General features: G+C 38.2%; 2 protein-coding genes across 4 annotated transcripts in view; one reads left to right on the plus strand and one right to left on the minus strand.

Moving 5' to 3' along the window:
* Positions 1–18,276, minus strand: part of Nudcd1 (NudC domain containing 1) — a 44,280-nt gene extending 26,004 nt beyond the window's left edge. For both annotated transcript variants that reach the window (XM_052160437.1, XM_052160436.1), the window contains exons 1-2: positions 18,031–18,276; positions 9,473–9,627 (exon numbers count right to left, since the gene is read on the minus strand). In XM_052160437.1, the coding sequence (XP_052016397.1) occupies positions 9,473–9,627; positions 18,031–18,145 (270 nt within the window). In that variant the 5' untranslated portion in view covers positions 18,146–18,276. The remainder of the gene's footprint in view (positions 1–9,472; positions 9,628–18,030) is intronic.
* A 162-nt stretch (positions 18,277–18,438) lies between these two features.
* Eny2 (ENY2 transcription and export complex 2 subunit) lies at positions 18,439–25,980 on the plus strand. Of its 2 annotated transcripts, none has more exons than XM_052160435.1 (5): positions 18,439–18,537; positions 19,944–20,020; positions 22,844–22,914; positions 24,111–24,185; positions 25,723–25,980. In XM_052160435.1, the coding sequence occupies exons 2-5, from the start codon at positions 19,953–19,955 to the stop codon at positions 25,797–25,799; spliced, it is 291 nt and encodes a 96-aa protein (XP_052016395.1). In that variant the 5' UTR covers positions 18,439–18,537; positions 19,944–19,952; the 3' UTR covers positions 25,800–25,980. The 2 variants fall into 2 exon arrangements, with proteins under 2 accessions (XP_052016395.1, XP_052016394.1); XM_052160434.1 differs by having other exon boundaries at positions 18,456–18,609.
* Positions 25,981–27,126: the final 1,146 nt, after the last annotated feature.

Consider the following 27,126-nt stretch of genomic DNA (forward strand, 5'->3'; position numbering starts at 1 on the left):
AAACATATCATAATTTCAATTAAGACTGCTATACCAATAAGATGTAATAAAATTGATGACATTACAAATAAATAGTCAATAAGCACTAATGGTATATATCTATTAAATTAGATTTGGGGGTTCTTATAATGATAGCTGGAAACAGAGAAGATTTGAATGAATAAAATATTTGTTGTTGTTGTTTGGTTTTAATACATATACATTTATAGGAAAACTCAAGGATAAAAAGACGCTCAAGGACAGCCTGTGAAGGCTGCCACCCGTCAGTATTGTTAGAAGGAATTAAAATTTTACTCCTTAAACAGGAAGCAAAAAAGCAGCTCTACTGTTAAATATTAATTTCATTTCTTAATCTTTTTTCATTCCTATTAGTATAAAGCTTTAATAACAGATGTTTATAACCAATTTAGCTCGATCACTGTGTAAGTAAACAAACCTTTTAATACTGTATTAAACATTTTTATTTTCAAATTTTACCCCCTCTTTTATCTTTTTCCTTCACCTTAAATAGCTAGGTTCCCACTATCTAATAAGCCATTATAAATAACCTGAGCTTCAGGCCAAGAGACAGACTGCTAGCACTCAAAGATCTGGATTTAAAAGTAGTTATCACTTGTTTCTTTAAGGCATGACCATACAATTCATGTTAAAAAACAAAATCCAGGAACTACTGTACAGATTTTAAGGACACTACAGAGAATGGTATTCTTGTTATTGGAGAAAAAAAAAAAAGATAGCTTTTCAAGTAAACTGGAGTTTGTTATAATAAAGATATTCTAAATACTGAGAAGCAAGAAACTTCCTTAAATTGAACAGCAGCAGGAAATAAATAGTTCCCCTGCCCACCAGCCCATCCCGACAGCATTTTCTAAGCCCTGTGCACATTTTCTCAAAATTTAAATACTCCAAGCCCACATTAAGCCTGCTCCTAGTGGAAACCTTTGTAGAGCAGCATTGAACTGCTGCCATCTTCTGGTTCCTAACAGTTAGGGGAAGGAGCAATGTGTGAACCTCAGACCTCAGAGCTACACAGGCCTGCACTCTGCCCATGCTGTGATTCTGCAGATTTAACAGGGTACGGTTTTTCAGCAGCCTTGGGGAAAAAAAGCTGGTATCTAATTAGTGGTCGGCATTCTTCAGAAGCTCTCAACATAGCTGTTGAGAGAAATGGCTGAGTTATAGTGGCTGATGACAAATATGGTATTCTGCTCCCCAATACAGGGCTTCTCAAGATTTAGTCAGGAAAACTGCCTACAGTGCTGGATAAAATTGTAAATTTCTAGACCACCGTCAACCATACCATTCTGATTCAGAATCTTTGGAAATGGAATCCTGAAATTAGTTAAGTTTACCTGTGACTATGAGATGAGATAGAGTTTGGAAATTAAAGAAAGAAACAGAATTATGGTGGAAAAAAAGAAGGAAAAGAAAAAAAACCCAAACCTGACTCTTTATAATATAATGTATATTGTTATAATAATAGTATCATTCTCAAACTTGACTGAGTGAACAGAGGAAACTTAACAGAAAAGAGGCAATAACTTAAAAAGTAGAACCACTTTCTCTAACTTTCCCATAAAGAAGATAAACTAGGTCAGAATAATGACTTTTAAAGGTATTGGTATATGTCAAATAATTTGTTTGGTTATGATCATAATAAATCATTTTCTGTGAAAGTTTTCCAACAGAAAAACATGGACCAGTCCACAATGTTTGCCTAGATTTCTGGTGCAATTAAGTTTTTATTTTAGATTTCTAATCAAGTATTTGTGATTCAAGTTAGACAACTGATAGCAACTAGGCTGTGGCCCCATCCATGAAGACATCTCCAGGTTGGACACAGTGTCCATAGGGAGCCATTATACCTTAACTCTGCCATACGTGCTGCCACAATACCCATCACCAATCTAAAAGGCAAGGTTTTCTCTCTTCCTTTTCTTTCTTTCTTTCTTTCTTTCTTTCTTTCTTTCTTTCTTTCTTTCTTTCTTTCTTTCTTTCTTTCTTTCTTTCTTTGGTTCTTTCTTTCTTTCTCTCTCTCTCCTTCCTCCCTCCCTCCCTCCCTCCCTCCCTCCCTCCCTCCCTCCCTCCCTCCTTCCTTCCTTCCTTCCTTCCTTCCTTCCTTCCTTCCTTCCTTCCTTCGTTGAGAGACAGTTTTGCATGTGGCTGAGTTTGCCCCTGACTAGTGATCCTCCTGCTTCCACCTTCTGGGTGACATGAAGACAGGTGCTTATAAACACACCCAGCTCCTGCATGGCAAATCCTCATTCATTCTTCAAATCTCTGTTGAGGTGAGCTCTCCAGGCAGAAACCCTGGACACCGTACCCCGTCCAGCTGCCCCTCCTCTCTGGGCCGCTCTGCCTCTTACTGCTGGCCTTCACCCCTCCATGCTTCAGTGTGTTTCTGACTACTAACCATGCAGAATCATTCAGTCAATGTTTGAAGAAAGGTATTTCTGTACTCAGGAAATTAATTCATCTCAAAAACTAAGGATTCCTAGAAATATGTATATGTGTGGTTTTCTTTTTCATACTAAATGTAAAAAAATAGTAAAACAGAAATAAACAGAATAAAAAGGGCTATCACTGAGCCTTTTAGAAAATGCTAATGAAACTTTCCCCTTGAAGGAGAACCACTAGATTTTATTGAAAATATTCCCTGCAGAACAATCTGCTTCTACTTTACTAAGAAAAATTTTTGAGAGGAAAGGGAACAAAGAAATAGGATTTTTACTGATGATTAACAGTAGAAAGTTTTGAAGCATATTCACATGTAAAAAGTAAGCCAGAATGCTCCTCAGCACATAATACAAGTACCTTAGGGACACTGTTCTGAAGACACAGACCAGAAGAGGCAGTTTGATTTGAGCAGTCTGAATGTTTGTACAGCGAGAAAGGATGCAATCGCAATGCCTGTCAGCTGTCCACGCTTCTCCCTCCATCGCTCTGCTCACCTTCCTCCCCAAAGTCAAGTCATCAACCGTAAAGTCCAAAGACCATGACGTAAAAACTTTAAGAAACTATTTCACTATTAAAAATGTATATACAGTGTAAGTGATTATTACAGAAATAAAATCTCATCTGTAGATCCCACAGGCCTGTGGTTTTTATTTGGTAACTTTCCTTGCAATCAGATATAAAGACTGGAATTAAGGAAATGACTATCATACCTGGAATTCAAACAATTCTATAGGAAGGCACATTAAACTTTACATAAAAATAAAATCAAGTTCTAGACTTGGTTTTATATATCACCAAACCTGATTGCTATCCTTTATGCCTGTATATATATATCCTGTATGATTTGGGAAGAAACTTCTACCAACAAAAAAAGACAAAGACAAAATCATATGGAATAGATGAAAACAGAGAGCTGCGCCTGAAGCCACTATGAAGAAAGCAAACACTGGGAAAGAGTAGGAGTCAGGATCCTTACCTGCTATTGGTGTCAGTGTGGTCACCATGGAAACCACAGGACTAACATGTGAGCCTACTACACAACTTCTGGACATACACAAAAAATAGAAGTGCTTGCACATCTACTGTTAACATCGTACACTAGCAGGGAAATGGAGTCAGGCTACGTGTCTACCAGATGAATGGACGGTGAAAATGTGAAACCCATGTGCAATGCTCTATGAAGTTATGGATAGAACTGGAAAATACTGTATCACGAGATATCCCAGGCACAGCTGAACACATCCTAGACTCCGAGTGCTAAATGTGTTTCCAGAGGGGAGCAAATACAGGTAAAGGCAGGGAACTAGGACTCATGTGACTAGAGAAAGAGAGGCTTTCAGGGAGTGGAGAATGGGGAAGAGGATCCAACACCACGGATGGGGACATCCCAGTGGCTGAAGGGCACAACAGCAGGGAAAGGGGGCAGAGAGAGCAAGAAGACTAAAGCAGAAAGGAGAAACCATCAAAACAAGATACAGATGGAAATCCGTTACTATGCTAAGTTAATTTAAAACCAGGAATAAATTACTAATATAAAAGTTAGCAGTAGCACATGTGATAACATAATGAAGATGATGGTTCACAGAAATGTATTAAAGACTCATGGTCTACTCCAGAGTTAGCTAGCAATGCTGCATCAGCCATTTCTGACCCACTTTCTGTGGTTTTACATAAGGTCTTGTTGGAAGACAGTCATACTTGTATTTTTACCCAATTACTGCAATTTTCCCAAGGAAAGCAAAAAGTAAGAAGTTGTAGCCAAGCCTATTAAGATTAAAATATCTAGCAGGAAGTTTGCCGGCCTCTGGTAAAGGAGTTTGCAGTCCGTGCCCGTCTGAGCACTGATGGTGTGAACCGCGCTGAGCAAGGGGAGAGGTGCAGAGCTTCTGAGATAAGCGGTGACTTAAGGAGACTTACGTGAAGATCCAGAAGCAGCCTGACGGAAGACTACGAGCATGGGCTAAGTGGACGTGACCAGACGAACAAAATCCCGCAGGTAACGAGTGGATGGATGGCTTTCAGGGCTGCACCAGTTTAGTTTTGCTAGAGTGTCGTGCACAAAGTGGTGACAGACAAGAAGGGAAAGGGGCGCCATCCCATGACCAAAGCTGCATTTGTAAGAACATGAATACATGCTCACCTCGCTTTAAGTAAATGAGGAAATCTGCACGAGAAACGAGTATTGATGAAGACAGAGCAAAAATGTGGTTAAGAAGACGTTGCTAAGTTCCTTTGCAGTTTTTTTTAATAAATCACATAAACACTTTGCCTGTTCTAAAGTTACATACCAACACCATGTCTTAGCATGAAGCAACTGTTAAACAGATTTAAATGAAACAGCCAATTAAACAGACAACACTGTAGGGGCAGTGTACAGGAGGACACGGGAGCAGAAAGCGGTCATGGAGCCGCCAACATGCGACTTGGTGGCTGTTCAATAAATTAACATGAGGCATTTATATTTAGAAATACTCGACACAATAGATGAAAAGATGAGAGAAGCAAAAGTGATTGTATTATACGGCTCTCATAACTGAAGTAGAATCGTCCATGGAGGGTACGCACCATGATCTCTCACTAACCAATATAAATAGTAATGCCACCATGTTTGTACATAAAACAAGAAATCCAAATAAAAATTTAGGGAAAAGTAGGGACTGAGCAAACATGCTCAGTTTATTCAGATATTTAGTATCTGTGTGAAATCCTGGCACAGAGGTGCCTCCAATACCAGCACTGGGAAAGAGAAACAGACAAATGTGTGGGACTCTGGCCATTCAGTCTAACCAGAACAGTGAGCCTCAGGTTCCCTGAGAGACACTGTCTCAGTCAGGTGGGAAAACGATGGGGGAGTACCACTTCCCCTTTTTGAGTCAGTGCCTCTCTATAAGGCCCTGTCTGTTCTGAAACTCACTATGTAGACCAGGCTGGCCTTGAACCCACAAAGATCCACCAGGCTGGCCTCCAACTCACAAAAATCCACCTGCCTCCACTTTCCAAGTTCTGAGATTAAAGGCATGAGCCACCAAAGCTGGTGGAGGAGCAGCTTTTGACTGATTGTGAAATCAACCTGTAGTCTAAACATGTGCTTACAGAGAGGAGCACGTGTGTGTGTGTGTGTGTGTGTGTGTGTGTGTATGCGCGTGTGTGCGTGCACCAAACACAAATTGTCACACTGGGTAAAAAGATTCAAGAACTAGCTATTTTTTAAATATTCACTTATTTTTTTCCTTTTTATCGAAAATAGGTTTTTCCCTCACATAATATACCTGATTATGGTTTCTGCTTCCTTTTCTCCTTTTAGTTCCTCCCTACCTCCCTTCCCATCCAGATCTACTCCCCTTCTGTCTCTCATTAAAAGGCAAATAGGCTTCTAAGAGATAATGGATTTGATTTGATGAAGACTTTTTAATTGAGGGCCCCGCCTCTCTGATGACTTTAGCTTATGTCAAGTAGTCATAAAACTAGGCAGCACAGCCCTCAATCAAATGTGTAGTTGGCAAAATTCTTTTCCCATTGTATATGTTGCCACTTTGTTCCAAAGAACAATGTCCTTTATAGTACAGAAACCTTTCGGGTCATGAGGTTTCATATATTAATTGTTGATCTCAGTGCTATGTTAAATGTGTTCTGTTTAAAAAGTCTTTTCCTGTCCCAAAGAATTCAAGGCTAGTCCCCCACTTCCTCTTCCAATCAGATCTAATGTATCTGGTTTTATGCTGAGGTCTTTGGAGTTTCGTACAGCATGATAAATATGGATCTATGTTGATTCTTCTACATGCAGCCATTCAGTTTGACCAGCACCATTTGCTGACGATGCTGTCTTTTTTTTCCAATATGTGTTTTTGGCTTCTTTATATTAAAAAAAAAAAAAAAGAAAGAAAGAAAATCAGATGTTCATATGTGTATATATTTATGTCTGGGTTTTCAATTCTATTCTATTCTATTGGTGTCTGTTTTGTGACAGTACCATACTGTTTTTATTAGTATAGCCTTGTAGTTCAACTTAAAATCAGGGATAATGATTCCACCCGCATTTCTTTTACCATTCAGGACTGTTTTAGTTATCCTGATTTGTGTGTGTGTGTGTGTGTGTGTGCGTGTGTGTGTGTGTGTGTGTGTGTGTGTGTGTTTCCATATAAAGCTGCAAACTGTCCTTTTAAGATATGTGTGTGTGTGTGTGTGTGTGTGTGTGTGTGTGTGTTTATGTTTCCATATGAAGCTGCAAACTGTCCTTTCAAGATCTGTGAAGTACTATTTTGGAATTGTGGAGTAGACTGCACAGAGTATACAGATTGCTTTTGATAGGACGCCCATTTTTACTATATTAATCCTACTGATACATGAGCCCAGGAGCATGTCTTTTACTTGCTTTGTTAGTTATCCCAATATACTTTATATTATTTGAGGCTATTAAGGGTATTTACCTGATTTCTTTCTTAATCTGCTCATCATTTATATATAGGAGGGCTACTGATTTCTGATTTAATTTTGTATGTACTTTGCTGAAAGTGTTTATCAGTTATAGGAGTTTCCTAATGGAATTCTTATGGTTAGTTATATATACTATAATATCATTTGCAAAAAAAGGTATTTTGCATCTTTCCCTTGCTATTTTTTATCCCTCTGATCTCCTTCAGTTGTATTATTGCTCAGCTAAGTCTTCAAGTACTACACTGAATATGTGTGGAGTGTGGACAAACTTATTGTTCATTTTAGTGAAATTACTTTGAGTTTCTCTCCATTCAATTTCATGTTGGCTATGGGATTACTGTAAACTACCTTTCTTATATTGAAGTATATCCTTAAGCACTTCAGAACTTTTACATGAAGGGTGTTAGATTTTGTCAAAGGCCTTTTCTACATCTAGGGAGATGATATTTAGTTTTTGCTTTTCAGTTTCTTTATTTGGTGGATTACATTCATCAATTTATGTTCAACTATCCCTGCATCTCTGGGATGAAGCCTACTTCACTATGGATGGTATTTTTGACATGCTCTTGGATTCAGTGTGCAAGCATTTTATTGAATGTTTCGTATCTACGTTCACCACATAATTCTCTTCCTTTGTTGGGTCTTTATGTGGTTTGGGTATCAGGATAACAGGTGGTGGTTTAAATATGCTCGGCCCATTGGAAGTGGCACTATTAGGAGGTGCACCCTTGTTGGAGGAAGTGTGCCACTGTGTAGGCGGGCTTTGAGAGATCAAGCTCCACCCAGTGTGGAAGAGACAGCATAGTCTTCTCCTGGCTGTCTTATCAAGATGTAGCACTCTCCATTTTTTCAGCACGAGTTTGCCTAAACACCGCCATCTTCCCACCATTATGATAATGGACTGTACCTCTAAACTGTAAGCTAGCCCTACCAAATAGATGTGTTTACCTTCATACAAGTTATCTTGGTCATGGTGTCTCTTCAAAGCAATGGAAACCCTAAGACATCTTGTAAAATGAACTGGGCAAATTTTTTCTGTTACTATGTTGTGGAATAATCTGAGGAGTGTTGGCATTAATTCTTCTTTGAAAGTCTGCTAAAAGCAGCTAGTCTTGGGCATTTTTAAGGGGGGAGGGGCGCAGAAGGGAGGTCAGAAGCTTTTAATGATTCTCGTATTTCACTAGAGGTTGTAGGTCTGTTTAAATTGTTTACCTGGTTTTGTTTAACTTTTGGTAAGTGGCATGTATGGATAACATTATATATTTCTTCTAGATTTTCCAACTTGGTGAAGTGGCGATTTTTAAAGTATGTCCTTACGATTCTTTGGATTTCCTCGGTGTTTGTTGTTATATTCCTCTTTTCATTTCTAATTCTGTTAATTTAGATAAATGAATATACAACATATTCAAACTTATGAAACCCAATGAAGGCAGGTCTAAGAGCCAAATTCTTAGCACTATATGCCCAAAAAATTAGAAAAATCTCATATTAGAAACTGAGTAATACACCTAAAAGCTCTAGAACAAAAAGAAATCACACTCAAAAGGAGCAAAAAACAGGAAATAATCAATTAGAGAATTCATTATTGATAATTGATTACTGAAATCAGTAAAACAAAAATAAATACAAGCAAAACAAAACAACAAAAACAATACCATGAGTCAATGAAACAAAGAATTGTTTTTTGAGAAAAAATAGTAAGATTGACAAACCATTTTCCAAATTAACTACTAGCTATTTAATAAATACACTTTAACCCTTTTAAAGTAAAAAATATTGATATATTCAAAGAAAAAAAGAAAAAGACGAACACATGTGCGCGTGCGTGTGTGTGTTCCTATACACTTGTGTGTACATGCATGCTTGCTTGTATGTACGTGGAGGCTAGAGGTAAACCTCTGGTGTGTTCTTCTGACCCTGTATACCACTGCAAGCTTCAGGGAAGGGCTTATCTCTGACTTGTCAGGGCAGAGATTACAAGTGAGTGCTACCACACCAGGGCTTGCAATATAGGCTCTAGATACAGAACTCAGATCCTCATGAGGATAGATTTTCAAAGAAGAAATAATGCCAATTCTCCTCAAATTATTCCACAACCTAGAAATAGAAGGACTATTACTGACTGAGATTTATCCCTAGCCAGAATATTAGTTTTTAAGTCAGTTATTACTCTATTAATATAAGACAAATAAGATTTGAAGGCAAAATTATTCCCAAGACCTATAGAAAAAAAAAAAGGAGTATTTCCTAATGCAAACGGGATCAACCCAAACAACCAAACCTAAATGTTAACATAGTTTAAATTACATAATATAAACACTAACTAAAATGGAAAAGAAGAAATCCACTATTATATTGAGGCTATACCACACAGGTGGGATTGGGTGGGCACAGGGGATAAAAAACAAGAAGAGTAAAAGCTATAACTGATGTAAGCAGAGGAGGAGCCTTACACAGTTTGATGACAGTTTTCCACATTCCAAACGTATGTGTACCTTGACTGTCTGGACATCAGATTCAGAGATTAAAAGTAAGGAAAACAGGATGAGCTCTGTCTTTATACTCTGCATGTGTTTCTTACCAGCATCACTGTTAAGTTCATAATTCTTCCAAGGTTATCAATGTAGTAGACACTGTCTTGATACCAGGCATCGCAGTGCAGATAATTATACATCCCAAAAGCATGCATGTGTTCCAATGTATACTGGTCATCCCGAAGTTTTACTTCTGCCACAGCTGAAAGAAAAATATATATAAATATATACTTATATATATAGTTGTATGCATATATAAATATAAACATAATCATTAAAACTTGGATCTCAGATCATTCCTTTCCACAGAATGCCCACAGGGCACAGAAACAATCAATGCCAGCTACAGAGGCTACAACAGACAGGGCTTCAGCACAATCCTTTTCTTTCATATGCCTCTACAATTTTGAAATACAAGAGTTGACATCTTATGGGAAAACACGTGACCACTGATAAAGAGGTTTTTTTGTTTCTTTCTTTCTTTCTTTTTTTAATTGAAAAAAGGAAATAACAACATCTTATGATAAAATTGAAGATTTACATGGAAAATATTTCTGACAAAGTTGAAAAAATATAAAGAAAAACACGTTAAAATTGACAATTTTCATGGAAAATTAAAGAGTAAAATGGTAGACATAAAGAACATTGCTAAATTAATTGAAAAAGGAAACAGAAACATTTCACGATAGAATTGAAGATTTATGTGGAAAATATTTCTGATAAAATTGTGGAAAAATATAGAACAACATGTTAAAATTGAAGATTATCATGGAAAATTACACAGATAAAAATGGTAGGCATAAAAAATATTTCTAAGTTAATTAAAAGTAAAATTATAAACATTTTCTGATAAAATCAAGATTTACATGAAAAATACTTCTGTTAGTCTATGCCTTTTTAGTAGGGACTTGAGTCCATTGATGTTAAGAGATATTAAGGAATAGTAATTGTTGTCCCCTGTTATTTTTGGTGTTATTTTTATGTTTGTGTGGTGATATTCCATGATAAATCAAATTTACACAATATCTTTCCACAAATCCAGCCCTACAAAGGATAATAGGTGAAAAACGCCAACACAAGGAGGAGTAGAAAACACCCTAGAAAAAGCAAGAAAGTAATCTTCCAACAAACCCAAAAGAAAGTAACCACACAAACATGATAAAGCATTTTTATGCTTTTTAAAACATTCCTCTTTATCACACATAAAGAAAATGACTAGGTCTTTATTATGTGATTAGTTAGAAAATTGTATGTAAACACAAATAGTGACTTTAGCACCATAGTTCATCTTTCCCAATTATATGGAATAAAACAATATTATAGTTAGGACACACAAACTTTTCTATGTACAGGATAGTGCTGTCTCAACTAAAACATTAGCTGTTCTCCTAGTTCTTAATTGACAAAATATGGTCTCTCCCTCACACTCCCGCCTATCGGTGTAGTTCCAAACTCTTGCACCTCGGGACTGGTGACGCCACACAATTAATTAATGTTATAACAAGAAATATTAAGTATTACTGAGCCTACATGTTACCTTAATACAAAACTCACTTTAACTCTATTCTCATTGTAACACTTTTCTTCTTTACCCATTGCTTTAGTTTGCTTTCTGTTGCTGTGCTAAACGCCATAACCAAAAGCAACCTCAGAGAGGGAGGTTAAGTCCCGCTTTGGCGTCCAGTCAGCTCATCGCTGATGACAGGACAGGAACTCAAGTAGAAGCTGAAGTAGAATCTATGGAGGAATGGATCGCTTCCTCTGCCCTGTGTTCCATCAGCTTTTAAATACATACACCATTAAACATCTGCCCAGAGGTGGCTCTGTCCATGGTGGGCTGGGTCTTCCCACAATGATCAACAATAAAGACAATTCTTCACATACAGGGCTGCAGGCCAATATGATATGGGAAATACTCCAATTGAGATGCCCTCTTCTGGATAACTCTCAATTAGGTCAAGTTGACAATAAAAACTACAAAAGGAGGTCATACCACTGTTATTTTCTTTTTCATTTTTATTTTGTGTACAAAATTGTATACAATTTTGTATATGTGTTTGTGTGTATGAATGTATGGGTACCACTTGCATGTCTGGCGCCTATGGCCAGAAAAAGCATCTGATCCTTTAGACTATGGTTACAGATGCTTATAGGCCACCGTTCAGGTTCCTGGCACTGAAATCTCTATTTTCAATGCCTGTACTGAGACCTGGCTTACCTATTTATCCACTCATTTATTTAGCTCTTAATAAGCATCATTCCCACCAGTGATACACAAAGGGAACATACTCTACCTTCTAAGAACTTAGGATCTGCTAAGAGAAAGGATAATGGACAAGGTGTGATGCACACCTTTAATCTCAGTACTCGGGAGGCAGAGGCACGCTGAGCTATAGTTAGAAAAATGTGTATAAACACAAATAGTAACTTCAGCATTATATTCTATCTTGTGCAACTATATGGAAATAAAACAGTATCATAGTTAGGACACAGAAACTTTCTATGTAGAGAATAGCATTCTCTCAACTAAAACGTTAGTTTAAAATTAGAGATCATCAGGTTCTGTCTCAAAATAATAAATAGCCACACCCCTCAAGCAAAGCAAAGTGGCACTAGTCAAACAATCATGCTGCAAAATAAATTTTACATAATTAAACTGTTATATAAAAAAGATACAAATACCATAAGGATATATAGAAGAGAACTGATCTACTCAGGAGATTAACAAAAGCTTCCCAGGACAGAGCCAAGAAGAAAAAATTAATTGAAGAAATACAACTTTCCATAACACCCCTTCTAAGCAAAAACGGGGGAAAAGGGGGAAATAAAAAGCACGCATTCGTACTAGCAGTCCTAGTTTTCTTGGCTGTTGCTATGATAAAACCCTGACAAATGCAACTTAGGAAAGAAAGGGCATTTATTTGTGTCACAATTCCAGGTCACCACCCATCACTGCTAGGGAAGTCAATGCAGAAACATGAAGTTGCTACTCACATCCATGGTCAGAAACACAGAGAATGAATACGCATTTGGTGCTAAATTCATCTACTGCTGTCACTCAAGCCAGGGCCCAACCCATGAAATAGTGCTACCACATTCAAGGTATGCCTTCCTATCACAAAGAACGGAACTGAACTACAACAAATAAATACATAAACAAAAAGTCTCACAACCACACCCACAGGGCAACTTAAGCAATTTATTCCTAATTGTGACTTCCTTCTCAAGTGACTCCAGACTGTGTCAAATGACAATTAGAACTAACCATCACTAGTTTGCAAAGTACAAAAACTATGTACCAAGTATAGCTGCAAATGAATGCAGCTGGAGAATGAGCACAGAAATTGATAATATGAGACTTTATCTTTCAATAAACTTCAAGTAAACTTATACTAAGTTTATGAGAACATTGATAGAGACTGTGGAAACATCTCCTTCAGTTTAAGGAAGTATTTATTTAGAATGGATGGTTAAAAATACATACTACACTAAATAAGAGAGAAACAGTAACCAACTGCTGGTTTTCTAGCACCACTGTGTGGATGAAACTTAATAATGCAGGAACCATGTCTGAACATAATAGCCCAAAGCAGTAGTGATTTTAGATAATAATAATAAGCCAAGTATGGTTTTTGTCATCTTTGGATAAAGAACCCTAGGTAGCCCTAACCAAATCAGAAGTTTCTCCTTTTCCCTATTAAACATCACCCTTTAAAAAATAAATAAAATCAAGGAAGATATATGATGATGAAAACACTGTCTATGATCATGGGCTGGATGGATTAATATTGTAAGAATGACTATATTACCAAAACTATTCTATAGATTCACTGCAATCCTCCTCAAGATTCCCATGTCGATCTTCATAAAAGTAGAAGAAAGAACCCCAAAACTGACATGAAAATGCGTAAGACCACAAATAATTAAAGCAATTCTAAGCAGTTGTCGGGAGCCATGATGGGGCAAGCTAATATAGTATCAGGTGATCATCCTGAAATGCCTGCTTTGGATTATTACATACTCTGTGACAGGTGAGCCCCATTCAGCAAGACTGTGCGGGACTAATTTTAGGAAAGATTCCTGCTACTAATATGCTTTTCCTGTCATTATTATACATATATAATAATCAATAAGTAATAGCACACCCCTTTGGGGCAGATCTCCGCAGATCCACAAAGATGTACTGTCTTATAGTGATGCTATGTAGACGAATAGATGACTTAAGTTTTAATAATGATCCTATAAGAATTTCTAGAATTATATTTGTGATTATTAAGCTCTTTTATAATGAGACTGCTACTAGGTCCTTTTCTGATAGTCAAAACTGCAATGAGAACTCTGTCTCTCTCCCAAGTGTCACTAGTTAATTGCTCTTAGATGGCAACCAGACTTTCTCCTACTCAGAGCACATTCCAAGAAGTTGTAAAAAAATTAACCAAAGGCCATAAAAAGGGAACTTACGATTTATTATAGATGCTAGGACAGAAGATAAAATAGTGACTGGGATTACCTATACAAAACTTCACTTATAACTTAGTTATGGCTTTAAACTTTCTATGAACCTGTAGAGAAGACAAATGATAGATGATTACTCCTAATGGATATGCATGTAAACATTCTCTGTTGTAAACTTCTATTTCAATTTGACTTGGTATTTTGTGTGAACTTGTGATGAACCTTGTAACATGTGATTATGTATTCTGAAAGATGTATAAGTACTGAGGACAAAGAGATGAGGTAGAATTAGAATAGAAATTTTTCTCCTTCTCCAGTTAAGAGTAGAATTTTTGCCTTTCCCCTCTTAGAAGAATTTCTCCCTTTCTCCACTTAGGACCTTTCCACTTTTCCCTCTTAGATAGCTGTCATAGGAAACTTTCTACAACTTAGCAATAGACTCATTAACCACTTCTCTAAGTGTCCCATTTTTCTCCCTGCGACTTCTGAATAGCAGGCTGAAAGTTAGCGCACAGCGGTTCCTGCGGGAGACAGTATGAAGGCAATTTACCTAATCCTTAGCAGTTTGAGGAAGAGGAGCTAAATGACAGAAGCTGCAGTTTCTGGCCTCAGAGGATCATAGAAGACAGGTCAGCTACAGTAGCGTAGCTTTAGACAAGTAAACTTTTTTATTATACAGCAACCTTAAGTTTTCCGTAAGACAAATTCTTACCCGGAATTTTGTAAGACAGTCTTACCCCCACTGATGCTCTTCCCCCCTCCACCGCCTCAAGAAGAACCAAGAAGAAAGAAACACCTCTGCTCCTGGCTCCTGGCAAGCAGTAATATTACTGGAGGTATCAAATACCTGACCTTATTCTATAGAGACAGCATGACATCAGCATGAAGGCGGACACCAAGAATAGGTGAGAAGCCAAAAATCAATCCACACAGCTATGACTGCCTAATTTTTCACACAGGTGTCAAAGACATAACTGGAAAAAAGACAGCTTATTTAACAAATGCTACTGACAAACTTGTTACCTACTTGAAAAATGAAATCAAACCTGTTTTGTTTTGTTTTGTTTGGGGGGGGGGGAGTCTTTTGTACTGTATATTCAGAAGCTGATTTCTATGCCTAGGGATTTAGTTACAGTCCAGATGCTGGCATTGTCATGATTATTGAACCATCTCCTTGATCAATCTTTTATAAAGAATGGTATCCAATTATCTCTGATTGGTTAATAAAGAGCTGATCAGCCTATGGCTGGGCAGAGAAGGCGGGACTTCTGGTTCCAGGGAGAGAGTCCTAAAGGAGATGTGTTAGGGGCGGGAGGAGTGTGTGTGACTGAAGGGTCCTGGAGGAGTCCGGATGAGAGCGTCACCAAGATTCACCATGAGGGCACACATGGAGCAGAGCAAGTCAGGAAAACTCAGACTCCAAGTAACATGGGACCTATGGCTTAGAAGGTTAGAAAAGACAAAAATCTGCCCAGCCACAGTGCTTGAAGCTTGTTAATAAACTTAATAGGACTTTGTGTCAATTATTTGGGAGCTAGAATGGGCAGATAAGGCTTTCACTCCTAAATCACTGCCTACATTCACTCTACATAAAAATCATTTCAAGCTCCATTAAAGATCTTAATTTAAAACCTGAATTACTGAGATGGCTACAAGAAATGAAAGGGAATACACTTCAAGATATAGGTACAGGAGAAAAAAACCCAACAACTTTTGAACAAGACTTTATTAGCACAGGAAATACCCCCAGGAGATAATAAACCGGGTGATATAAAATTAAAATGTTTCTGAACAGCAGAGAAACTATTAACAGCGTGAAAGACAACTACAGAAACAGTCTTAGTGCTATACTTCAGACAAAAGGTTAATAGCGAACTAACTACATAATAACAACAAAAAACTACAAAAACTAAAATGCATATCACTGCACAGGTTCCAAGTGTTTCACATCCTTAGCAATCAGGAAAAGAAGCAAATTAAACCGACCTTGAGATTCAGCGTTATCCATAAGAAATGAGAGGACAGCATATGCTGATGATCCTTTCTTATGGCTGGCGGAAATTTAAACTACTTACAGCCATTATGGAGATCAACAGGGAGGTTCCGCCAAAGCTTCTGACCCAGCAGCTGTACTTTCTGGGCATACACCCAAAGAACTCCCTATCCTACCACAGAGATCACTGCACATTCACATTCATGGCTGCTCTGAGGAATGAATAAAGGAAAGCTACACCCATGCACATATATGAAGTGCATTCTATTCAGCTGTGAAGGAAATGAAATTTGTAGAAAAATGGACAGCTCTGATCTTGACCATCAACTGCAGAGGATCCCAAATCATCTAGTAAATAAGCCAGGGAGCAAACCTACGAGACATTACCTAGACCTTAATGGGGGCAGCATCATTTAATGGGCAGGTAGTGGATAAAGAGAAATCGAGCTGAGAGTAAGCACTGTTGCTTCCTGACTGTGGCTATGAGCAGAGAGGAGTGCACAAGGGAACAAGAAAACTTGGGAATTATACCTGTTTAGTACCTTGACTTCACATTAACGGAGAGTAACTGATAATTTCCTAGGCTTTTGCTGCCCCAACTCTTAGCACGCTGGATCTACATCCTCTGCTAGGGCCTTCCAACAGCGATTCTTGACTTGATTATTTAATTTGTTTTGCCCAATAGATCAAGTGGACATTGGCTGAAAGCCACTGAAGCAGAATGTGTACTGTGACCTAACTTCCTGCAAACACGCTGTGCTAGCCTGTTGAAGAATGACTAGCCATGTGGAAGACTCAAGTTAAGATCATCTGGCAAATGACCTAGACTGTCAAATCAAGATGACCAGAACTGCCTCTGCCAACCCTTAACTGAGCAAAGTTGCAGGAAAGAGCACTGAGGAGGAGGACCTGCTGGTTTCAGCTATTAGGTTTTGTTCCTTTGTATTTTGTTTCCAATCAATTGGCTAACTGAACAAGGTGGGATGATTTATTGACACAGAAACAAAAGCAACAAAAACACCCAAGAGAAAGAGGAAAAAGAAGGAAACTCCTCTCCTCTTATACCAGCCAATAGCTACCTTCCTATTCTTCACAACTCAACCCCATCATCAACTCCTCCTGGAAGTTTTCTCAAGTCTCCCCACAAGTTGAGAAAACAAACTCAGTTAGACCATTACATTTGCTCAAGTTCCTATCACTACTTGCCCATACTGTAATTAGGTGTTTATTAGTGAATAGATTATGATTTGTTAGGTACTCATGATTGTACCAATCACATAATCATCTTGATGCATCACAAAACTGGCCCACAACAATTACTTTTACACTGAAGAAACAAACTTAAAAAACAAAAAACAAAAAACAAGCATTTGTTCGTCTGCTTGTTTATGATTTTTAATCCCAGCAAAGAGGCAGCTGGATATCTGTAAGTTGTGGGCTAGCCTGGGCTACAAAGCAAGTGCCAGGAGAGTCAAGGATAGACTCCCTTGTATCTATACAAAAGTTACATAGATTGATACATAGGTAACGCTTGATATTCAAACGGCGACTAACACCTCTAGATGACTATTTCTCAAAGTGCGACCTATGGAAAACGTGTATCAAAATAAGAATCTGCAGAGGCGCGTTTTTAAAAACACAAATCCCTAACAAAACTACAGTCCCTAATGTTGTAAAAAGGAGATTAGCTTCTAGAAAGTTACAAATAAATAAGTAGTAGCAGTAAGCAATAGTAAGCGCATTAAATCAATTTCCCTAACTAAATTGTTCAGGACCTGAGTACTTAAAACTGCTAACTGAACGTGGAAAAAATTCTCTCCCCAAGAAATGATTCTGCGTCAGAAGAAAAAAGGGAGTTGGGGATTTTCCAAGGAGGTGTGGCTTCTCAGCGAACACGTTTGCAAAAAGGTGATTTGGGAAGGAAGAACAACCTGAACCTTCAGAGCAAGCGCCAGCGATGTAGGGGCAGAGAACATCTGAGGCTGCGGACGCCTAGGCCAGCCCACAGTCCGGAAGGAAAGGGGCGTCCTCGGGTCTCCGTGTGGACGGCCGCTCTAGGTGCAGACCTGCAAGAGGCTAGCCAGAGTGACATGGGGTCGCCCCAATGGCAGCCTAAACGAGAAGGAACCGGGTGCGAGAGGGTGCCGCCGATCCCACCTGCATCAAGCTCCAGCTGGTAGCAGGGCAGCGGTTCGAGAGACAGCTTGTATCCCTCGAAGCGCGGATCCAGCAGAGGTCTTTTCACCCGCAGAGAGCAATTGGCCGCCTCCATCGCGTTCCCCGATCCCAGCAAGAGAATCAATAAAGCTCTTGTTGAAAGGTCCGCGCTTCACTCCTGGAACTAAGGCTGGGAAGCGGCGTGGTTCCCATCCCAGAGGACTCTGCGGCGCCACGTCTCTTCTGGGAAATGTAGTGTCCATGAGAAATCTGGTTCTGTTGCATGCTGGGAAATGTAGTTTTCTGATACCAGAACACAGGCCAGCTAAGAGACTCTGGACTTCCTTACCCAGAGGGCTGAGCGACCAGAAGGCGGCCCGCGCTAGTTAAATTCTCACTTTATAGGCAGGGTGGCCAGATCCCGCCCCGGAAATGCGTGGTCTAGCTTTCTGTGTGCTTAGGTGCCCGAGCTACTGAGGGTCTAAGTCCGGGCAGCCGAAGAGTGTGGTAGGTAACGGTCGCCAGCGCAAGGGTCATTTCGTCGCTGGGAAGGGACGGCCCTCGCCCGCGGTGATGGTGGTGAGCTATGCCCGTGGTCCTCAGGGCCGGGACCCGGGCCCAGCCCAGGCTCCTTTCGATGTGCTGTCTTTCGTTAGCTTCCCCGACCCGCGCTCGCGGGCCTGTAGGGCTCTCCGACAGGGCGTGCTGCTGGAGTTGGCCTGGAGCCAGTCCTCGCTTTGTTTTCTGGCTCCTCCCCTCCCGCCTCTCCAGCTGTCTCCGCCGTGCTGCATTTTCCAAAAGAATGTCCGAACTGGGAGGGATTCCCTAGCGCCCTTGTCTTACCAGTGAGAAAACTGAGGCCTTTAGGAATTAAGTGACTTGCCCAAGGTCACTATCCTTGGTTGTAGGGGCCAAGACGAGACGAAGTTTTGCTGTTCTTAGTATGGCACTGTCTAAACTTTTGGGGTTATTTAGGAAACGTTAAGCCCCAGCTACAGAAGTAAAGCGTTGCCTAGTTACTAACCCTCGGTTCACCTGCTTCTTGCGTAGTCCAACTTTGAAAATTCTTTGTAGTCCGAGTTTTCATACAGACAAGACGGGAAATTACAAAAGTAGACTCAAGTTAGTGACATTAAGTAGGAAAACATTAACTTAAACCTGATTTTATCTTAAACTTTTAAATGGCAAAAATGCTCTCAAAAGTTATCTTTGGTTTTTTTTTTTTGTTCGTTTGTTTTTTTCTACACCGATTTTGGCATTGGTTCGCTGTTTTTATTGACAATGAAGGATTTCTCAAAGACTAGTTTGAAATTCGTTTTCTTACCCTTCAGTAATAAGTATATTTGTGGGCACAGAAACCAACCCACAGCTAGGGTAGCAGTTGTAATTCTCCGTAAATTTTATTAAGAAGTAAAGTACATAGTCTTACTTCATTTTCCATAATGGTTTCTTTTATTAGTATGTGTACTATATGGCTTTCCCGAAGATTGAATGCAATTAAGATGCAGAAATGAATAGTAGACAGATATTGATGTACAACTAAATAAGTTGGGGCTCCTGGTGTCCAAGTACCTGACTTCCCATTCTGTCTCTGTGCCTCAGTGTTCTCATCTGTAAAATAGAATTGTGTCATTAGAGCAAAGTTGGGGGTTAAATATGCTCAGTTTTAGGTACATAAATGCTCAATGGTATTATAATAGTAGTTATTACCTGAAAAAAAAAAGATAGAGAGCTTATGAGGGATGGGAATTGGGATACAGGAAATAATACTAAGAATAATAATACCATGTAAAGTACTTGAAATTATCAGCCTTATTATAATGTTCAGTGTGTTAGGATGATTGTCTAGAGAGGACTTAGAAGGAAACACTTTTCTGAATGTTATGTATCTCAAAATGCATGTTGATGTCCAGGTTAGCAAGATGAACAAAGATGCGCAGATGAGAGCAGCGATTAACCAAAAGTTAATAGAAACTGGAGAAAGAGAACGGTAAGTAATACATTGTATCAATAAATTAGGTTTTACCATCTTTAATAATTATATTGGAGGAATTTCAAGCGTCAAGTGCCAAAACATCTGGAAAGAATTACAGAAAAGTAAAGATTATCAGTTTCTATTCTTAACATCTATAATAGTTTGAATCAGGATTACAAGATTTGGAAGAGTCATATACAAAGATAAGCAATCAGTGACACTGCTAAAGCATTTTTAACCGTGGAGAAGAGACAGCATAGACGCAACTATCTACAGCTGGAGAATATTACCCAGGTTTTAATATAGAACTATGTTTAATTACCTCAAACTCTTAACTCTGGAGCAACATGTGCTGTTACTGTTTTGTGAAGGACTTTCTTGTTCCTCATGTTTTAATATTCAGTTATGTGTCTTCAGATTCTAGCTCTTGTATTCACTACCTACTTACTCCCTTAGTTTATGGTCTTCAGTGTGCTCCACACTCCCTGACAGAAATACCTTTGTATTCCCACTGAATAATGCTATGCTCAAAATCTAAATTTAAGGAGCAAATGTTTACAGAAAGAGCTGAGAAACGAACGTAGAAAGGCTCCTAGAAGAGGGTAATCAAGTGTAAAAAAGGAATGTCGGGATGAGAGGAATCTCTTCCATTTTACCTGGAGGTCTTTGGGTAAATTTCAAAAATAAAAGAATTTCACCTAGGGTGGAAGAACAATCAGCAGTTCTAGAAGCTCAAAAAGGGAAAGGAAGGTCTAGGCAACAGAATATGCAGCCAGAGCTTTGGTTCCTGGTAAGTGCTCAGGAACTAAGATTATAGGGAAAGTGGGAGGGAGAGCTTGTGGCTGGAGCAGTATACAGGATTGCTGGGTAAGAATTCTGTCCATTGAAAACATACTGAATTTCAGAACTGTTTTGACCAATGGAACTATTTCAATCCATCTAATTAAAATATGGAAGATTTGAAGATGCTTTTTACATCATTGAGTCCAGGCGCATAGATATTGTTGCAAGATATATCTTTTCTTCTCTCAGCTCTGCTTTCAGTCTTTGTTGTCTTTATTGTCTTTATTCTCAAACAGGCCCTACCCACAGGTGGCAGAGATTAGCAGTTCCAAATTTACATTCCACCAGCTCAGAGTACCTATCTCAGCAAAGAGCCTCACTTGATTACCATCTTGCTTAGGTAATAGGCAAGTTACACTCAGCCTTGCCCAGGTCATGTTTCACATTATAAGAACCTTGTCCAGATTTATATAGGGAGAATGACACAATAGTGTTTGCTTGTTTTTCTGTTACAGAGCAGAAAACTGAGTGCCTTGTTTGCAAAAGCGTATGTTCCTGTTCATCCTGTTTATAATGGGAATTAGTAAGGATTTTTGGAAAGGAAGTGACTAGGTTACATTTTCATTGTATCAATGTGAATGTAGATTTGAAAGGACCAAGATAAATGGTAGAAAAATTTGTTAGAAAAGTGATGGGGATGAAAGTAAAAGAAGCAAAAATGGAAAGGAGAACATACTTGATACTTTTTCAAAATGGAAAGGAGAAACAGACCTCCATGTGAAGAAAGAGATACCAGATGCTGTGCTGAGGTAGCTGCACATAGTGTTAACAGTATGCTTAGAGGATTTCGGTTTTTTCTCTTATTCATCCAGTGCCTGTCTTGTGCCAGTCTCTATTAGGTGCCCAGGATACACATAGTAAAGTCACATTTTAATGGCAAGGAAACACATGTAATTGTGTAATATGTCACATGGTGATTCAGAGTGCCAGGGGAAAAAAAATAAAGCATGGGATATGCAGGGAGGGTGATGTTTTAGATCGAAAAGATAAAGTATCTGGTAAAACATCAAAGGAGTATGACAGAATGGGAGCTCTAGTAGCCACAATTTTAACATAAACTGCCTGAATGTGCTAAGGAGAAAAGTAGATAAAAGGAGAGGAGATAGAGTCAGCATAGCTGAGGAGAAGGCAGAGGTTATTTGTCTTAGAACTTATCCTGGGTAAATGGCAAAAGCACTGAAGATTTTGAAGAGAATGTTATGTTCAAGGAAGAGGCAGGGAGTGGATGTGGCAAGTTAGGTGTAAGTTCAGACAAGGATGATGGTGGCTGGAACTAGGGTACTCTTGGCAGAGAAACATTTGAATTCTAGGTAAGCATTTTAAACTGAAACTGGAAGATTTACTCATACATTGGAAATGTAGCAAGATGAAGGATATTCCCAAGTTCTACCCAACAAACTAGAAGAATGAGATTGTCATTTTGAGGAGGAGAGAGTAGGAAAGAACATTCAGTTGGGTTTTGGCTCTTGAAATTGAAAGGCCTAATAGATATCAAGATAACCATACCACATAATATATCTCTGAAAGTGATGGTGAAAGAATAGAGACTTGCAAAGAAAGCAAATCTGGTTTTTTTAGTGTGACATTTAAACTGAAAAGTAATTTCAGTTAAGGATTTTGAGTTTACACAAATAGGTGTGGCAAAGGGGTAACAATATTTTCTTGGTGTCACCAATTGGTACAGCATTTTCAGCATGAAAGAAAAAAATCCTGCTAATTAAATGACAGTAGCCATGTCATTACTGCAGTATGGATATGGAGCAACTTAAGGCTGTAGTTAGTGAATGGATTTAGAACTTAAAGATAAGTGAGGACGAAATTTGGCTTTTGTAACATCAGGAACTTAAGTAATGACTCAGGATTAGACCATAATTAAAGAGTAGGGACGGAAAGAAGGAGTTTTTAGTTGAACAGTTTGTACTAGTACATTGCTTCAGACATTCCTATCTAAAGTATTTTGTTTCTATTAATTTGAAAACATTTCCTTTTAAACAGCCTCAAAGAGTTGCTGAGAGCTAAATTAATTGAGTGCGGCTGGAAGGACCAGTTGAAGGCACACTGTAAAGGTAATCACTTTTACTTAGATAAGCTGCTTCTGTTGCTCTGAACTGGGTTGATCTGGGAGCCCTAATAAGAAAGGGCTACAGTGTAAGTCCTCAGGCGCCATTTTAAGCAAATGGAAATTGTGTACTATAGTGAGAGTTTTCTTCTCAGTGATATGCTTGACTTAACTCCTGAATTTTTAGGAATTATTCATGTGTTTTGCAAAAAAGAAGCATGAGTTCTGAAGATCCTCTAAGATCAAAATATGTACTCCTTTGTTTTAAAGTAACATTAGTAATCCTGATATTTCCCTTAATACAGGGAGCATTTGGTGATTTGATAGATGTAACTGTCCTGTGTTAACAATGTCAGGGAGTTATGTACAATTAAAGGGCATTTATTTATTTATTTATTTATTTATTTATTTATTTATTTATTTTACTTTTGGTAGATATTGTTGATATTGCACATGCTTTTTATTAAAATGAACCCCTTTTCTGGCTCAATTTTTGATATAGTGAACTTTTAGATATTTTTAATGAGTTGTTTTTATACTACAATGTTTTCTACAAGTAAATAATAGATTACGTCTGTATTAACTATAAGAAAGTATTGTGATGTATTCATAAAAGGGAAGCTGAAATCACGCATATGCTGCAGCTGGTGCAGATGAGTAATCTCTATCCCTCAATTGTCTACCTCTGACTCAGGAGTTTTCTCGTAGATATTTAAAGTTGTAAAGCAACTAGCAGGCTTCCAGAAATGTTGATTGTATTCCCTCGTCATTTCCCTTGGTCCGGGCTAGAGAAGAGAAATGAGCACAGTAGCTTTTCATCCTAATTTTGGCTATAAAGTTATAAAGTAGATTCAAATAATACATTTTGTTTCCTTGATACATGAGTAATGTGATTACAGTAAACTCTGTTCGGTTCCAGCTTTTTATAAAAGATGGATTGGACTCTGTCCAGTTGTAATATACCCTAATATTACAGCTCTTTGCGTAAGTTATTTAGCTGAAGTATAAACAGACTGTCTATATTCTGGACATTAATACATTCATGAGGCTATAAATTTTCATTAAAAAAGAAAAAAAGTTTCCTCTTTTTATTTAAAGACCAGTCTATACTCTAAAAACATGATTTTAACCCTTCCTCTATGAAAATCTTTCTTACAGATAATGATTTTAAATGATATGATTTGTTTTTTGCTTTTGCATAAGAGGTAATTAAAGAAAAAGGACTAGAACACGTTACTGTTGATGACTTGGTGGCTGAAATCACTCCAAAAGGCAGAGGTAAGAAGCACAAACTGCCAGGAAACAGGCTTTTTGTAGGAAAAAAATCCTTTCCAATATCCTGGAGTTGTTGTTCCTGTGGGGGGAAGTTGAGCACAGTTGCCTAGAGGACTGGTGTAGGGTCCTGAGTGACAAATGAGATGATAGGGGTAAGTCGGCATTTAGAGTGGTCAGTCTTAGATTGATGATTGGTAAGGCAGATCAGTTTTAACATGAGATCTTAGGGACATGCCACCTAAAGCGAGCATTTATAAACTTTATTAAATATGGCCTGATTCCACCTAAATATTAATAATTCAACATGTATTCCAGTCCTGAGTCATTGTCCTACTATCTCTTTCCTTAGTAAAAATAAATGAAAGTCTTTCTTCTTGATTGTCTAGTTAAGAATTTGGTAATTCACCATGATACATATTTAAGACAGAAATGAAAGCATCTAATTAGATGAATTGTAGCATGTCTTTACACATAGCCACAGTCAGAATCATTCCAACAGAAAACAAATGTGTGAAGATTACTACAGCATATGAATTCCTGTTGAGAAGGAATTATAAACCCCCTTGGTCCTTTTTCTTAAAGCTTGTTTACATCTGAAAAACATTTTTTTTTAAAGTATGGCTCTGGGAAAATATTTGTTCATTTTATGAGTTTATGCTTTAAGCTAGTTTTCTCTTATTTCTTTCTCTATTTTAATTTTTTTTAACATTGTTTAGACATCCTGTTTCTTTTTGATCATTTTCATCTTAGATATTTTCATGTCTTGTACCTTGCCCATTGGTATCCAGTACAATTGACCCTCTTTCTGAGATTGTAATTACATTTCTGCCTTTGCCATACTTCCCTCTTAACCTTACCATGTGCCCCTCCCTACTTCAAATTAATAGCCTCTGTTTTAAAGAAAAGTTTCATGAGTTTTTGTATACATGCATTGATTCATTTAGCCGCCACCTCAAGAAGGTTAGCTTTGACCCTTAATCCCCTGCCCCCTGCCCCCTGCCCCCTACCCCAATACGATAAAAGTTCTTTCCCTGGAAAGATGGCTCAGAGGTTGTTAAAAGCACTGACTGCCCTTTCTGAGGTGCCGAGTTCAATTCCCAGCAACCACATGGTGGCTGACAACCATCTTGAAATGGATCAAATACCATTTTCTGATGTGTCTGAAGAGACCAACAGTGTAGTTGTATACATAAAATAAAATAAATAAATCTTTAAAGAAAAAGATTCTGGCTCCATTGGTGCTTTTGCAGTCAGACTATCCCAAGGTGATTCCATCTGTCTGGTCTAAGATTTATCAGTGTGACTTTGTATTTTCAAATGGACTTGTATATATCCAATTTAAAGAATTTTCCCAGGCTTGATAAGCTATGTGTTTAGATATTAGATGTTAAGTCTGATATTTTTATCTTTTTATATTTTAATTCAACCATGAAAGTTCTGTGAAATCCCTTTATTAGTATTTTTTTAATAAAGCATCAAGTCAGATTCACATGTGATCTTTGGAGTCTTCTTACATTGATGTTTAATTCTTATGTTTCAGCCCTGGTCCCTGACAGTGTAAAGAAGGAACTCCTACAAAGAATAAGAACATTCCTTGCTCAGCATGCCAGTCTTTAAGGGTGAACTAGAATGTGCTGGTCTGTGGATTTATTTCTGAAGTAAAACTTGCCATAATTAGAAATTGATTTCCCAAAATAAAGTCCTTTTTTGTATGATGGTATACAGTTTTCAGTAATGATGTATACATTGTATTGATTTTCCCCTAAATGTGTTATTTTAATAAATATCTCATGAATGAGTTTCAATTTTTTTTATTTTGGAATAAATGGGACTCTGTTTATTACTGATTGCCTAGAAATGTTGAGAGAAAAATGCCAGCAATTACTATAATCCAGTATTTATATGTGTGATTCTCTGTGCTAACGTCTGAGACACCTTTCTGGATTGTCTACAAATGGTTTGTTCCTCTTTTGAATCCTCACATTTGATAACTGTGATGCTCCATCTTTGTACTGTAGGTTATCTATTTCTTTGTTATAAATTCTGAGTGTTAGGACTGGGTCTTACTTAATCTGTATGTGCCTTCCTTATGCTTCAAAGAAATTACCATCTAGTGGAAGACAGAACATTTGCAAGCTGGCTGCACACCACATTTTCTACTCATCTGAACTTTGAAAGCAGAATCTCTAAATTGCATCCCCATATACTGAGGTCAAGAAAGAACTTTAATGGGAAATAATCTCTACCAATTAGCTTTACTCTGGCATCAATCAGGATTACCAGATCTAATGGACTCTTGTCTATTAATGTGACCTTTGACGCAGAGTGATTATGTTGACCATCCTTCCACTTGGAACTTTGCACCCCCTCCTCACACTGCTTCCTACCATTGGAAGTCCTTTCTGTTTTTTTGTGAAGTACTGTTTGCTGTATGTAACTTTTAAGTAATGTTTTGTTGGACTTTCTGAGTCCTCTGATTAACAATATGTTTTCCCTGGTTGAATCCCAGGAGGTGAGTCTGACCGTGCTTCAAATATCAACAAATTGATATATGCTGAACATTCTCACACCCAGACTTAATTCTAGCCTCACTGACCATATGCCCACCAGTGGGTCTACTTCCTTGGATGGATCACAAGCACCTTTAAATACCATACTTTAAATAGTAAGTTCTCCCCTATTAACCACCCAAGTTTTGTTCCTTATTCATGGGGTCTCTCAGATACAAATGACTCAAGATGAATATTAATGCTGTTTTTGAAGGTTGGAGGGAAAAGACAAGATTACTTCTGGAACACCCTTGGTTTTGTATTAATGCTGCTGATTGACTGAGGACCACTGTGAGGACCAGCTGTAAACTTGGATTATCATTTCTGGCCCTCCTAAGCCCAAGTGATTGCAGTGACTCCTCTGTGCCTCCACTATCTTCCTCACCGTTTTTCTG

This window comes from Apodemus sylvaticus, chromosome 17 (assembly GCF_947179515.1).
Source record: "Apodemus sylvaticus chromosome 17, mApoSyl1.1, whole genome shotgun sequence".
Classification (NCBI taxonomy): Eukaryota; Metazoa; Chordata; class Mammalia; order Rodentia; family Muridae; genus Apodemus; species Apodemus sylvaticus.

What these genes read in the sequence shown, in the direction of transcription:
- Eny2 (XM_052160434.1), top strand. An exon ending in GAAACTGGAGAAAGAGAACG is followed by an intron (nt 20,021 to 22,843) that starts GTAAGTAATACA and finishes CCTTTTAAACAG; the next exon opens with CCTCAAAGAGTTGCTGAGAG. An exon ending in GTTGAAGGCACACTGTAAAG is followed by an intron (nt 22,915 to 24,110) that starts GTAATCACTTTT and finishes CTTTTGCATAAG; the next exon opens with AGGTAATTAAAGAAAAAGGA.